The 16,337-nt window shown below is 39.9% G+C and overlaps 1 protein-coding gene across 1 annotated transcript in view; it reads left to right on the top strand.

The window, feature by feature from the left end:
- The window catches only part of CUL4A (cullin 4A), an 82,868-nt gene that overhangs the window by 16,998 nt on the left and 49,533 nt on the right, over positions 1-16,337 (top strand). The window contains exons 4-9 of the mRNA XM_084617504.1: positions 6,427-6,496; positions 8,384-8,457; positions 8,714-8,876; positions 13,435-13,524; positions 14,400-14,482; positions 15,973-16,040. Of these exons, the coding sequence (XP_084473630.1) occupies positions 6,427-6,496; positions 8,384-8,457; positions 8,714-8,876; positions 13,435-13,524; positions 14,400-14,482; positions 15,973-16,040 (548 nt within the window). The remainder of the gene's footprint in view (positions 1-6,426; positions 6,497-8,383; positions 8,458-8,713; positions 8,877-13,434; positions 13,525-14,399; positions 14,483-15,972; positions 16,041-16,337) is intronic.

The raw sequence follows: 16,337 nt of genomic DNA on the forward strand, positions 1-16,337 counted from the left end.
TTGTACAGCAGTCCAGCTCCCTGGCTTTGAGATAGGGTGTCGGGTATTTTTACCTTTCAAACTCTCTACATGCCACTTAATCCTGGTTTACACTACAGAGTTAGGTTGATGTAAGCCATCTTGCGTCGTCCTTTATGTGCATGTATCTACACTTAAATTTGTCTTCCACTGAGGTAAGTGATGTAGTAACACCACCTCCCCAGGTGGTGTTGAGCCATGGTCAATGTTCTGAGGTCAGCGCAGCATGAGTGTAAGCACTGAGGGCTTGTCTTCATTACTGGGATAAATTGACCTAAATTATGCTACTCCAGCTACTTAGCTTAGGTCGACTTTACCCTGGTGTCCTCACTGCGCTGCGTCAATAGGAGATGCTCTCCAGTCGACTTATCTTTCTCTTCTCAGAGAGCTGGAGAACCAGCGTTGACCAGAGAGCACTCTGCCGTCGATTTAGCAGGTCTTCACTAGACCTGCTAAATTGACACACACTGCATTGATTGCAGCAGCATCAGTCTTCCTGGTAGTGAAGACAAGCCCTGAATTACCTATGTCAGCCCTAATAGTCCTACAGCAGCTGTGTCCCATAATGTCCAACACTGACTGCTCTGGTCACAGTTGTGAACCCCACTGCCTAGGGATTACAGAGACTGGAATGCCCCCCTTTCCCTCTTTAAAGCCCTGTACATTTTTGAAATGCCTGCTCCTGATTATCCAGCTTGGCAAGCACATCCAGCAGCTCTTCTTTGTTGTGTGCAACTGTCCAGCTGACCGTGCCAGCTACATGCTCCAGATGCACTCCAGCTTGGAGTAGACAGGAGGTATAGGATTTCCTGGGCCTGTGAGGAGAAGAGGCTGTGCAGGTACAGTTGTGGACCAGCTGTGGAAATGTGGACATCTATGAGCAGATTGCCTGGAGGATGCAGGAGAGAGGGCCATGATACAGATCACCAGCAGTGCTGGGTGAAAGTGAAGGAACTGCGGCAGGCATATCAGAAGATTAGGAGGCCAACAGTCGATCCAGTTTAGAGTGTGCAGACCTGCCATTTTTACAAAGAGCTGCATGCCATACTCGATGGAGACCCCACTGCCACCCTGCACATCATTGTGGATACCTATGAGGAACCTGAGTCACAGACCCCTGCTGTGAACAGTGAGGGCGAGAAGGAGGGACATGCAATTGGCGGGGGTCCACCTGTGTCACAAGCCAGTACCTGTTTGAGAATCTACCACAGTCCAGTCAGGCCCAGCAGTTGAGCATGGGAAAGCCTGATACAGGGGAAGAAACTTCATGTAAGTGTGTAATTGTATTTCACATTCAATGATGTACTGATAAGCTGGGGGTACTATAGACCTTTCATTAATTTACTCCTACTAGAAGAGGTAGGGTTACAACAGAGAGAGAGCTGTCCCCTCTACAATTAGGTGTGGGGATGGACACGCAGAGCAGTTTATGTTCAGAGGGATGTCCCTTCAATCCTCCTGCAAGATCTCAGTGAAACTTCCATGGAGGTACTCTGCAATCCTCTCTCGAAGGTTTTTAGGGATCACAGACTTATTTCTTTCTGTGCAATAGGACGGTTTCCCATGTCTGTTGGCAATATCTTTGGCAGGCATCATTTCTGTAAACTGGGTAGCAGCATGTGGGCCTTCGTGGCTTCAGGACGCCAGTGCTCTCTGTGCCTTTGTCACCCTCGAGCAAGATATCAGCTAAAATCACCACTGCCAATGGAAAAAATGGTGCCAGCATTTAGTGCCATTGCTCTATATGCATAATTTCATGCAACCGAACAATTCCCTCACCTCTGGTGGGTCATACTCATCACAGCTGGTGCTCTGAGTGGTGCTGTGCACAAGCACTCTGAAGAAGAAGTGTCAATAAGCGTGTGTTTAAAACTTTAGGGGAGCAAGGAAAGGGAGTTCTGAATCTTAATTTTCACTTACCATTATGACTGTTCTGGCAATGGTACCTCTGTGTATTTTATTTGTAGTTGCTGCCATTGCAGCCTTAAGGGGTTCCCCCTCTGCACTTGCAGGATGTTTGAGCCAGATCAGGAAGAAAAAAAGAGGACCCGGGAGGACATGTTCAATGAGGTCCTGCAAGCCAGTGCTACATCAGACCATGAGCAAAGGGCCTGGAGGGTGAATAATGCAGACAGCCTGGAGAAAGAAAGAAAGAATGGATAGGGGAAAGACCTAGGAGTCCTAGCAGGAAAAGAAGAGGGAGATACACCAGGACATAATGGGGCTTCTCTGGCAGCAAATACCGATGTTGCAGACCCTTATGGACCTAGAGGTTCAATAATCATGGGCTCACTTCCCTATGCAGTCCCTGGAGAACTTCATTACAGCAACTTCCTACATCTTCCTTCAACATTTTTCATGACATCAGACGCTGCATCCCTTCCCCTACCACTCTATCCCATGGGACATTAAGAACAACCACAGCTTCACATACACTGACTGTGAAAGCCACAGTTGGTATGTGTTTAGCTAAAATGGACATAAATGTTATTTCTGTTCCATAACTTAACTATTTAACATATTTGCTTTTAAATAGCAGAAATCTTTCTTTGCACTGGTTTTGTTACTGAATAAAATTCTAATCTTTTGGCAAATATTTCATCTTTATTAGTTCACATCATATGCTGCAGAGTGCCTAGCAGTACTAAAAGCACCCACTTGTTATTGCACAGTGTGACACAACTCATAGGATCAGTGACACAGTATAATAATCATAAATGTACAGCAAACACCACAAAATTACACCAAGCACCACACAATTCCTAACAGGTCCCAAAAAGAACAAGGCCAGGTGGAGCACAGTACACCCCAAAGCACTAGTGTGGCTCACTCTTACAATATTCTTTCAAAGCCTCCCTGAGCCATATAGCTCCATGTTGAGCTCTTCTCGTAGCACTTGTGTCTGGCTGTTCAAACTCAGCAGACAGACACTCCACCTCTGCCTTCCACCCTGTCAGCATCTTTTCCCCCCTTTGCTTCACAGATATTACATAGGACAGAGCAGGCAGCTATAACTATTGGGATATTTTTTTCACTGAGATCCAATCTGATGCTGGTGTCCCTTCAGTCTACCAAAAGCACATTCAACTGTCATTCAGCACCTGAACCGGTAGTTGAATCTTACCTTGGTGCTGTCAAGGTGGCTAGTGTACAGCTTCGTGAGCAAGGATTAAACTGTGTCCCCCAGAATCACTATGGTATTTCAACATTGCCAATGGTAATCTGCCAGTTGGGAAAGATAGTCCCTGCTTATAGCTTTCTGAACAGTCCTGTGATCCATGCACCTTCCCTGACCAGCCAACACTGATGGCTTAGGGAGACGTGAGTTGCTATTGTATTTGAAGGGAAGAGTAGCCACATTTGGATTTCTTCATAAATGGTTTAATGGAACTCCAGAAAGCTTGAATCACCACTAGAGTCTGCTGTTGTGTGAAGTAGCCTCCACAGTAAATTCATGAAGATCTGGGATTTTAGGTGAATCCTGTGTGGGTTTAGTGAGGATTATGTAAGCCCTTGAAAGATTTTTAAAAGAATATAGCTGTTTGAACTATGTCTGATGTAAACCAGTTTAATGGACAGAATTGATTTTTAGACACTTCCTCTCACCTTTTCTCAATGGGAAGGAGAGTTGTGTTTGATATAAGGGGGACCCCTCCTTTAACCTGTCAAAGTTATGTAGTGCAGATGGAAGCTCAGGAGAGCAACGTGAGGTATTCACTCAAAAACTGAGTCATGCCTTTGGAAGAGTTCCCAGCCCTCTGGTGGTCCAGCACTTTTTAGCAGCTGAACTCTGATCTCTAACTTCCAGCACAATTTCATTTGTGTCCAGAGAGCATCTTTACTGAATAACTTGCTGTACAAAAATGTACTGAATAAAGATAAAAAGAAAAGGAATACTTGTGGCACCTTAGAGACTAACCAATTTATTTGAGCATAAGCTTTCGTGAGTTACAGCTCACTTCATCGGATACATGCTGTGGAAAGTGTAGAAGATCTTATTATATACACACAAAAAGCATGAAAAAATACCTCTTCCCACCCCACTCTCCTGCTGGTAATAGCTTATCCAAAGTGACCACTCTCCTTATATTGTGTATGATAATCAAGATGGGCCATTTCCAGCACAAATCCAGGGTTTAACAAGAACGTCTCGGGGGGGTGGGGTAGGAAAAAACAAGGGGAAATAGGCTACCTTGCATAATGACTAAGCCACTCCCAGTCTCTATTCAAGCCTAAGTTAATTGTATCCAATTTGCAAATGAATTCCAATTCAGCAGTTTCTCGCTGGAGTCTGGATTTGAAGTTTTTTTGTTGTAAAATAGCGACTTTCATGTCTGTAATTGCGTGACCAGAGAGATTGAAGTGTTCTCCGACTGGTTCATGAATGTTATAATTCTTGACATCTGATTTGTGTCCATTTACTCTTTTATGTAGAGACTGTCCACTTTGGCCAGTGTACATGGCAGAGGGGCATTGCTGGCATATATCACATTGGTGGATGTGCAGGTGAACGAGCCTCTGATAGCGTGGCTGATGTTATTAGGCCCTGTGATGTGTCCCCTGAATAGATATGTGGGCACAGTTGGCAACGGGCTTTGTTGCAAGGATAGGTTCCTGGGTTAGTGGTTCTGTTGTGTGGTATGTGGTTGCTGGTGAGTATTTGCTTCAGGTTGGGGGGCTGTCTGTAGGCAAGGCCTGGCCTGTCTCCCACGATTTGTGAGAGTGTTGGGTCATCCTTCAGCTCTCGTCCCCTAACGCCCCTACTCGCACTATATTGATGACATCTTCATCATCTGGACCCATGGAAAAGAAGCCCTTGAGGAATTCCACCATGACTTCAACAATTTCCATCCCACCATCAACCTCAGCCTGGTCCAGTCCACACAAGAGATCCACTTCCTGGACACTACAGTGCTAATAAACGATGGTCACATAAACACCACCCTATACCGGAAACCTACTGACCGCTATTCCTACCTCCATGCCTCCAGCTTTCACCCTGACCACACCACACAATCCATCGTCTACAGCCAAGCTCTGCGATACAACCGCATTTGCTCCAACCCCTCAGACAGAGACAAACACCTACAAGATCTCTATCAAGCATTCTTACAACTACAATACCCACCTGCAGAAGTGAAGAAACTGATTGATAGAGCAGAAGAGTTCCCAGAAGTCACCTACTACAGGACAGGCCTAACAAAGAAAATAACAGAATGCCACTAGCCGTCACCTTCAGCCCCCAACTAAAACCCCTCTAACGCATTATTAAGGATCTACAACCTATCCTGAAGGATGACCCAACACTCTCACAAATCTTGGGAGACAGGCCAGTCCTTGCCTACAGACAGCCCCCCAACCTGAAGCAAATATTCACCAGCAACCACATACCACACAACAGAACCACTAACCCAGGAACCTATCCTTGCAACAAAGCCCGTTGCCAACTGTGCCCACATATCTGTTCAGGGGACACCATCACAGGGCCTAATCACATCAGCCACGCTATCAGAGGCTCGTTCACCTGCACATCCACCAATGTGATATATGCCATCATGTGCCAGCAGTGCCCCTCTGCCATGTATCCAATGTATCCAACTGGCCAAACTGGACAGTCTCTACGTAAAAGAGTAAATGGACACAAATCAGATGTCAAGAATTATAACATTCATAAACCAGTCAGAGAACACTTCAATCTCTCTGGTCACGCGATTACAGACATGAAAGTCGCTATTTTACAACAAAAAAACTTCAAATCCAGACTCCAGCGAGAAACTGCTGAATTGGAATTCATTTGCAAATTGGATACAATTAACTTAGGCTTGAATAGAGACTGGGAGTGGCTTAGTCATTATGCAAGGTAGCCTATTTCCCCTTGTTTTTTCCTACCCCCCACCCCCCCGAGACGTTCTTGTTAAACCCTGGATTTGTGCTGGAAATGGCCCATCTTGATTATCATACACAATATAAGGAGAGTGGTCACTTTGGATAAGCTATTACCAGCAGGAGAGTGAGTTTGTGTGTGGGGGGGGGTGGTGAGAAAACCTGGATTTGTGCTGGAAATGGCCCAACTTGATTATCATACACATTGTAAGGAGAGTGATCACTTTAGATAAGCTATTACCAGCAGGAGAGTGGGGTGGGAGGAGGTATTTTTTCATGCTTTTTGTGTGTATATAATAAGATCTTCTACACTTTCCACAGCATGTATCCGATAAAGTGAGCTGTAGTTCACGAAAGCTTGTGCTCAAATAAATTGGTTAGTCTCTAAGGTGCCACAAGTACTCCTTTTCTTTTTGCGAATACAGACTAACACGGCTGTTACTCTGAAACCTGAATAAAGATAATCACTAGTATCTGGACTCAAAAAGGTGTTGATGAACTAGTTTTCCTTAGCAGGTGTTGCACAGATTCTCTGGACAGTCTTTTATTTTTAAAGAAGGTAAATAAATGCTGGCAAGATCACTGCAGACAAATGGTAAGTTGACTATTTGCTCAAAATGCAAGTCCCTGAGACATCAAAGAAATCTGGTAAATTCTGGGGACACTGTAAAAAATCAGAAGTGGAGAGGGAGTTCAAACAGTCCTTCAGCCTTGACTGAAAGGGAATTTTCTTAAAAAAATCTAACCCCCCTCCCCACAATTTTTTATTTATTCATTTCACTCCAAACAGTAAGGGGGTCTGCACTTATCCTCCACTTGCAGTTTTTTTTCTGGGTACTTCCTGGTTGCTTATAAGCAGCATTCAGCAGCTCTTGGGTGCTTCCCCAACCTATAAAATTAGAATGGTTCAAAGTTAACATTGAAAGAACAGACAAAACATTAAACTCACAAACACATGGATAATTTCCCTCAAATTGGTTTTGATATCTTCACAGGCAGAAATGTGATATAGGACATTGGGGCATGAATCACTAATAAAATAGTCTTAATTCTCCATATCACTCGTAATGTTTAAATGATAAGATAACGGCACTTTGCAGGGATGGCAGACGGGCAGTTACGAAAATGAAGGAACAAACTGGTTGGCAACGCCAATCTCTGCACTCCTGCCACCCCAAATTAAAAATGCTGCAGGAAAAATTACCGTTCAAAGGTTTTCATGGGAATTTTCTAAACAAAACAAAAGTATTTAATTTAGTTTTCACATAGTATTCTGAAAAGAAAATTTTATTTCCTCTTAAAATGATATTTTGCTTTGGTTTATGAAAACTAAAAATGTTTGGATTTTCATTTTTTAATTTTTTTTTCGTTTGGAGGTTTTATTCTCCTTTCTCTTTTACTTTTCCCTGTTTTCCACTGGTTTAGAAAAAGAAAAGGTAGGAGGGGAAGACCTCCAACTTATTTACTGCTTTCCTCTGAGAAAACGTTAAGAAAATGTTTCTTTTCAACAGAACTTAAAAAAAAAAAAATCCAGTCAGAAAATTGAAAAATTTTGTTGAAATTGGAGCTTTCCTGTGAACAGATATTTAGACTAAACCACATTTTTCCAGTGGGAAGATTTTTCAGTCAAAACATATTAACTACACATATCAGAAAGTGAAGAGAAGAGAAGGTGGCAGTATTAAACTTCTATCTCTTCCCTTCCCCCTCCACCCCCAAGAGTGCCAAGTTTCAGTGTGTGGCTTCTTTAGCCACTTCTAATGTAGGTTCTAGCATGAAATCTAAGCTGGGAAGAGGTCAGCTTTCCATATTTAATTTTTTTATAAAAGTTAAAATTGGTTGTTGGATGTGAAACTGTTGCTCAGCTAATGGGGGGTGAGGGGAGAGGTGGAAGGGGTCTTAAATAACCTACAGAATCTCTTGCTTAAAAAGAGAAGAGAGATATGGAAAAATTAAGACAACAGATATATTCATATTGATAATGAGAAGTATTTATAACCTTCCCCTATCTTCTCATCACTTTACTGGGAACTGATTTTCATAGGCAAAGGATATGTTGCATAACCCACTTTCTTCCCATCATAAAACTGCTTTTTAAAAATACATTTTTAATGTCCAATTAATAGCAGTACACCACTGCATAGTGTGCATTGGAAGTGTATTGGTGCACTTCTTGGGTGGTTGAAGAGTAGAAATAATGCAAAATATTATACCATCTTAATAGCTCTTAAAATTGACTACAGGGTTTGGAATTATTTGTGATACATCTTACAATACAGTTTGTGCTTAGGTAGTATTGGTATCAAGGTCTACAATTTTAAAAAACATACCTTTTACAAATCTGATTTAATACATGTAAAAATTACAATGTGTAATTAAGATGTCTTACAAGTCAATTAACTAACACGGATTCTAATATAAAATACAATCCTGTGTGCTTGTAAACAGGCAAATTGATTCAATCAGTGTTTTACATTTGCAGATCATGATTAGAAGCATTTTCTTATTTTTGGATCGTACATACGTGCTTCAGAATTCATTGCTTCCTTCTATATGGTAGGTATCTGTGTAAGTACACTGCTAACATAATTGTTGAACGTGAATTTATTGTTTTTGTAAAGATTAAACTTTACTTTTCCCCCCACGATTATTTTGTTTTGTATATGTAACGCATGTAATATCTTTCATTTCTGTAAAATTCCCTGTAAATGTATGGAGTTAAATCATGTGTGAGATCAGTTTTTGTCTGGGAATGTTATATAAATCAAGTTATATTTCTGATTTTTTTTATTAATTTTTAATATTTATACAGGGATCTGGGGCTAGAGCTTTTTAGAAAGCACATTATTAGTGATAAACTAGTTCAAAACAAGACCATTGATGGAATCCTCCTCCTGATTGAACGGGAACGGAATGGTGAAACTGTGGACAGAAGCCTGTTACGAAGTCTGTTAAGCATGCTGTCTGATCTACAGGTCAGTATAGCAAACCTTACTAATAGCTGCCATGCTTAAAGGCAGACACAAACTGTGGACCTTTCTAATTCTTCTGGTCCTACAGGAATAACTTTTTTCTAATTAACATGTGCTTTGGAATTAAAACCATATTTACCATGTTTTTAGGATTATGATTAAGTTTAGTATCTATACATATAACTGTTCAGTGTCTGTCTATAGCTTAATTAATTTTCCACTAAAAATCTATTGTAGGTAAATTATTCAGTAAAATAAAACTGAACATGTCATTTATTCTTGAATACCAGTGGCTAGATTGAAGTTTTAGTTCAGTGAGATTTTTTCCAAAGAAAGTTAATTCCATCCTGTAGTAAGTCTCTAATAATACACTTAAAAATACTGTATCTGCATTAATGTGTCTGGTTTCAGAGTAACAGCCGTGTTAGTCTGTATTCGCAAAAAGAAAAGGAGTACTTGTGGCACCTTAGAGACTAACCAATTTATTTGAGCATAAGCTTTCATGAGCTACAGCTCACTTCATCGGATGCATACTGTGGAAACTGCAGAAGACATTATATACACAGAGACCATGAAACAATACCTCCTCCCACCCCACTCTCCTGCTGGTAATAGCTTATCTAAAGTGATCACTCTCCTTACAATGTGTATGATAATCAAGTTGGGCCATTTCCAGCATAAATCCAGGTTTTCTCACCCTCTTCCCCCCCCCCCCCCAAAGTCACTCTCCTGCTGGTTAGTGAGTTTCGGGGGGGGGGGTGTGTGCGGAGGGTGCGAAAACCTGGATTTGTGCTGGAAATGGCCCAACTTGATTATCATACACATTGTAAGGAGAGTGATCACTTTAGATAAGCTATTACCAGCAGGAGAGTGGGGTGGGAGGAGGTATTGTTTCATGGTCTCTGTGTATATAATGTCTTCTGCAGTTTCCACAGTATGCATCGGATGAAGTGAGCTGTAGCTCACGAAAACTTATGCTCAAATAAATTGGTTAGTCTCTAAGGTGCCACAAGTACTCCTTTTCTTTTTATTAATGTGTCTGTATCTTTGTATGAACTAATTTGGGTGGCTTGACACACATTTATAAAAGAAGCTTAAATAGGGATGCTCCTTTGGGTGGTACAAGTAAGTGGCCGTATTAGTTGTAACACCTATGCCTGTTGCTCCCCTCCAACCAAAAAAATCTGGGAAACCTCATTTTAATCCATATTAAAATGATTAAAGAATAGAAGTCTAGTACTGATTTCCTTTCAAAAAAATGAGTTGCATTGTATTGAAATGCTCCTTTTTGTTTTTCAGTGTGTCAACAGCAAATCTAAACTTGTCAGTTGAAAGTATTTGAGAACTCATTATTACGATAGACAAAAAGTTATCTCCTTGAGACACATGTGACTGTGTCCTGCTTATCGCTTACTCTGTCATTCTCTTCTCCTTTTGTCCTCTAAATGAGGCAATTTTGCTTTCCCTTTTTTCCCAGCTATAGGCAATGACTAACATAGGTCAGCAGAGCTTTGATATCTTAATTCTTAAATCATGGGTATGCAGCTCCCAAACAATATATGTCCACTGTAAATTGCTATAAATGAGACCAAATCCTTCTCATGAAGCATGTACCCAAAGGCAAGTCTCAGTCCTGGTGGTGAGAAAATTGACTTTGCTTCCAGACTTGAGTTTCTAGCATGAGTCAACGTTGCAATGTTCTCAAGCTACTGGATTGACTTCAGAGTTGTATTTTTAAACAGTGTAATTCTGTATTAAAATATGTGGCCTTTAATTGATTCAAAAGTCTTTTTTTTCTATTTAATCTTGACACAGATTAAATGTAATAACAAAAATATATACCACTGGCATATGTAAAATAATTTGGGCTTAGTCCAGATCCCAGTGGAAAAAGGTTTTGTGATGTAGACCCATCACCGCATTCTGGCCTCTCTAAGAGATAACCAAAAAAGATTGGGCATGAAGTCCAAGCATTCTATATGTGGACGCAGTCAAGATGTAATTTCATGGATTTTCATTTAGATTATACTTGAACAGGCGTGAGTGACCAAGTGGGCTAATAATTTTTGCACCTTTTATTCAAGTAAACTAGAGCCTCCTGTCAGCATTCCAGTCATGCTGTCCATTCTGTGTTTGGTACAACCAAGATCATGAGCCTCCTTTCATCCTTCCAGGAAATTCTTTAGCTTGGATCTCCTTAGTTTAGTTAGGTATTCCCTGTTCACAGGGTGTTTAAATATGTCTGAGATATTAGGGGAAGGGGAAGAGAAAAACCAATAACTATTCCATTTTCTGATAAGGCACTGCAAAGCCAATCTGGCTCAGTTTCTGCCTTTCATGCTAAGCCTCCTAACTGTCATCCATAACGGGCTCTGGTATATCTGGAAAATAAATGCGTAATAGTCCTTCTTTGAGTTAGTTACAATGGGTGAAGATAAGCTTCTGTCAGTCATTGACTTTAGACCATGTAATGCTCCATGAATGTCCATGCTGGAAGATGTGGAGCTGGCTTGTGTTCTCTTTTGCCAGAGCTTTCCCCTTTATTAGCCCAGGTATTCATAGCTGCATCACCTTTTTCATGTCTGTCAGATTTTTAAGAGGCTAGGGTTTAGTAGTAATTTTTTGATCTCTACTAAAGGTAAATATACCCCCTTTCTTGGTTCCTTCCGATCATGTGTGCATTTAGATATGATTTTCTCCTTTGAATTATTTCAGACTGATACTTTTAGTTCTACTCTAGATAGCCTCTAATCTAGGTATTTTTACCATGGCTGCTGCTATAGTAGGTGAAATCCTTTATAGATTCTCCAGTAAATAAACATGGATGGCTGTTTCTCCCTCCACATCCCCACAGAAAGAGGTTGGTTATTAAGTGAAGGCCAAGTTAATGAAATGAGTTGTACAATTGGTTTGAAAGCTGTGAGGCTGCTATTCAGTCTAATTTCCTTAGATATCAGTTCTGTAGTTGAAGGCCAGCTGCTGAGAAGGTTCTGTCTTCTGCTCACATGGCTCTCATTCTTTTGGCTGACTGTTCCAAGGCAGTGTGACTGCATGAGGTCATAATCCCAGAAAGTGGGGGTGTCCCTTCAGATATTTTGGGCCAGTTCCCATGGAGGGTCTTGAACATAAGGAATGAAACCTAGAATGTGAGTCGCTCTTCAACACAAAGCCAGCGTAAAGAACCAGGGCTGGGATGATGAATTGGTGGACTGCTGTACTCTCAAATGTTTGTAAGTAGTCATTTTGCAGTAGTCAAACTTAAAGCTTACAAAAGAATGGATTCCTGTGACCAAGTCTGAATTTGATCAGAGTGGGCTTCAATCTGTCTGGTTATCTGTAGATATAAAGAGTGTTTTTCACAGCTGTGGCTACTTCAGCATACATAATAGAGGAGTCTGACAGTCCGAGGGCAGATGCCCTCCATGGTGGGTTGATGTTACAGTAGCAGCAAATTTTCAAAGTGCTTTTCTCTCCCAACTGACATTGCCCTGTCTTGCCTGGGCCTAGTTTCAGCCAGTGGCTCTTCATCCATGTGCTGATATCTCCCAGGCATTACGATTACTAAACTCTGAAGCATAACATTTAATTTCACTTCAACAAAATATATCATTAATTATCATAACTAGATATTTTTGATATCCATACAAATCTTGTTAAGCTTCAGCAACTTCATGTGGCAGTGAGTTCCATGGTTTAATTGCACATTATATGAAAAAAATATTTCCTTCCATTGGTTTTGAATTTCTCACCTTTTTTAATTCCAGTGAATGCCCCCTGGTCTTGTTATGAGACAGGGAGAACAGAAGCTCCTGGTCTGCCTTGTCCAGGCCATGAATAATTGTGTATACTTTTATCCTGTTCTCTCTACTAGTCTCCTTTCTAAAGTAAACAATCCCGGTCTTTTCAACTGTGTTTAATATGATAGTGTTTCATTGCCCTTGATCATTCCTGTTACTCTTCTTTGAATCCCCTCTAGTTCAGCAGTAGACATTGAAGAGGGAAAGGATAGTCCAGTTCGTCTGCACCTCACTTATCTCAGTGAGCTAGAGCAAGATGACAGACCCCAGATTTCTTGGATGAAGATTATTTTGGAGACGGTGTTCCTAATTAGTCCAAGCATTTCACCGAAAAGGAGTCACCGGTTCTGTGCTGTGATTTCACTAATTTGGAGCTATTGTATTTAGTGCAGGAATGCTGGCAGGAGGATCAAACTCAGCTGGACTAAGGTCCCATAATTGTGTTATGTTGGTTACTGGTGTCTGTGTGATTTAAACAGAAGCCCATTGATTTAGACAAGTAAGACACTGAATCCCTGATTGAAGCACGCTTACGATATATATGGTGTGGGAAAGCTCCCATTGCATTTGGTCATTCTGCACCTATTCTACAAATAAACCAAGAACTTCATTATCCAGTAGTGTCACTGGCACTTTTCTTGAGGACAGATAATTTTGTGTCGTGGGATATTTTGTTTCTTTCATCTTGACAACTAAAAATGAAAAAGCCAGCCTTAAGCATGAAGTTAATAAGTAACTAAATTAATAATTTCATTTTTACCTAGGTTTACAAAGAATCATTTGAACAAAAGTTTTTGGAGGAGACAAATTGTTTATACGCGGCAGAGGGCCAAAGGTTAATGCAAGAAAGAGAGGTAAGTACAGTGTGAATGAGCACTAGGAATTAATTAAAAGACAGTGGGGCCCAGTTCTGTACTGAGGTTACACATGTACGCCTCCATGTACTTCAGTGTGAACTGCATTGGTGTGTGTGAGAGAGAGAGAGAGAATTGAATCTAGTGTGTTGAAGTATCTTTATGTCAGTGGTTTAAGTCAGTGGTCCACGGATGCCTAAGATTTCCAAAAGGGTCCATACCTCTATTTGAAATTTTTTAGGGGTCTGCAAATGAAAAAAGGTTGAAAACCACTGCATTAAGTGCATGACTAGAAGTGAGATAACCCAGTGAAATTTGATCTCCCTAAATCATGATGTTGGAGAGCACAATAGTAAGAGCTATGGACGGTATTGTCAACATTACTTCACCCAAGAAATTGTAGTGTGCTTCTACTGTCATTCCAGTCTTTCTTTGATTAATACCTAATTAAGCAGTTGAGTTTTAAAAAAGGCTTATTTACTCAATAGACTATGACAGTTTTGTTTTCTGTTCTTTCGGGTTAAAGCGATACTGTCCTGTGGACAGGCCACAAATTTAGACACTTCTCAAAATGTAAAACAAATAAGTGTCCCCTAGTTAATATAAATGTATTGGCTCTCCCAGACAAGGGCTGTGAAAGTTAACTAACTCACCACAAATATTCTGAAAGCAAGTGTCTACATGACACTGATGTAAATTGCCATGTCATACCTGTGTCTCTTAGCGTTAGAGAATAAATTAAGGATGGAATAATCCTATCTTGTCAGTACTCTGCTAATGTATAGTTAAGATAATTGTTATGATAAAAAGGTTATGCATATGTCATATTCCTTTGTGTTCAATAATTAAATCATTGCATTCTTTTCTTTTGCTAGGTCCCAGAATATCTTCACCACGTTAACAAACGTTTAGAAGAAGAAGGAGACCGAGTAATAACATATTTAGACCATAGCACACAGTGAGTACAATTTTTCTTCCATTTTCAGTATAGGCCAAACCTGCTTGCTATCCATTCATAAAGTAATGAGATTATCCTTCGTTCAAAAGAAGGCAGGATTATTTCAATAGTATCTAAAAGGGTAATAATATTGAGCTTACCTATAACAAACTTTGTTTTACGAAGACTATGTATCTTGATTAAAATTAAAATACACAATAAAAAGAAAAAATGGGAGAGAAACTCATCTGGAAAGATCTAGCAATATGAGTTTCAGGTTTTTGAAATCTTTGGGTTATTATATAATGTATCATTTGGACTTTCAAAATAGTAGTTCGGTTAACCATTCATGCTCTCATCATGACATTTAGCTCAAACTGCCTGAGGGAAGGGAATGTGCTTTTTGCCTAATGCAACTGTTAGGTATCATCACTCATGAGCTCTATTTAAAATGGCAGTCCACTTTAATAAAAGTGTTCTAGGCTATATTTGGCATTTGATCGTGTTACAATGCTGACTTTATTAAAGTATATCTGTTATTTCTCATTACTTGAAATTGAGAAATTGAAATCAGAAATAATGGAGGACAAGATAGGTGAAGTGCTGATAGAGTACTCTCTTAATATCCTGGGACCAGCATGACTATAACAACGCTGCATATCAAGAATAATGTCAGGTTAATTTAAACCCTTAAATTAGGTTTTGTAAAAAACATATTTTCTAAAATTTAAGACCAATACAGTTGTTCTCTGATTTGTTGGCTTACAATCTATTAGTGTAAAGCCAGGATTTGGGTGTTTTGTTTTGCTTTAGGGTGCTTTTTTGTTGAAAAATTGCTGAATATTGCTCTGCAGTATTTTCAACCTAAGCATTGCAGCACTTTACTAGTACATAAAAGACAGAAAAGGAAACTGACCAGTCTTAGTCAAATGCAGTAAGTAAGTAATCTGCATTATAGGTGGAAAGTAGAGATGAGCCTACATTGCAAACTTCAGAACCAAGTTTAATATCTTCTCCCAGAGTTTGGTGGTTTGATATGGGGTTCTAATTCAGTTCACAAGTGTGCTTCTTTAACCATGAAACCTTAGTTCAGAATTTGGGTTTGAATTTTGAACCACACTAATCTGGGTTGTTCAGTTTTGAGGTTCCAGTTTAGAACCATCTCTTTTTCTATAAAAAGTAGTAGTAAATAAGAATCTTTAAAACTGTTCTAATTTTTAGTATCTAATTTTAAGGTGTTACAAATAATAGCAAGAGCTTGTTTTTTAAAATAACATTTTAATTAGAATCTCCATTTCTTAATTGCATATATTTTTGCAGTATTTTATCTTGTTTATCCCTGTTAGAATTTTTTTGTATATGTAAAATACAGACTGCAAAATTAGAATAAACTGAAAATTTTCAATGTTTTGTCATGTAATAGTGGGAGTTATTCACAAAGCATCCTGATAAGAGAGTAATCGCCCTCAACTGTGCAGTATTTCTTATGTGCTTTTTCTTGCCTTACACAGGAAACTACTAATTGCTTGTGTGGAGAAGCAACTACTAGGAGAACACTTAACAGCTATTTTACAAAAAGGTATATCTTTCTTAGTTCTTGTAACCTGCACTGAAGGGCAGATTCTCATACTCTGCAATTATGGTAGATTGTACAACTATTACGTTAGTAAAGAATGTGGGCCGTAGCAGCGACTTCCATGCATACTGAAAGTCAACGCCGAATAAAGTTATGTCAGCCACCAGTGCAAGAAGATTGTGTGTGTGAGAATATAAGAAGATTCTGATCAGTTTTGTAAAACTGTTTAAAGGTGGTTAAACCCTTCACCCTTACTTAGAGTGCCACTAGTCATTTCCAAAATAAAAAGTGCTAATGGCA

This window comes from Lepidochelys olivacea (genome assembly GCF_965140295.1).
Source record: "Lepidochelys olivacea isolate rLepOli2 genome assembly, chromosome: 1".
In the NCBI taxonomy this organism is placed as follows: Eukaryota; Metazoa; Chordata; order Testudines; family Cheloniidae; genus Lepidochelys; species Lepidochelys olivacea.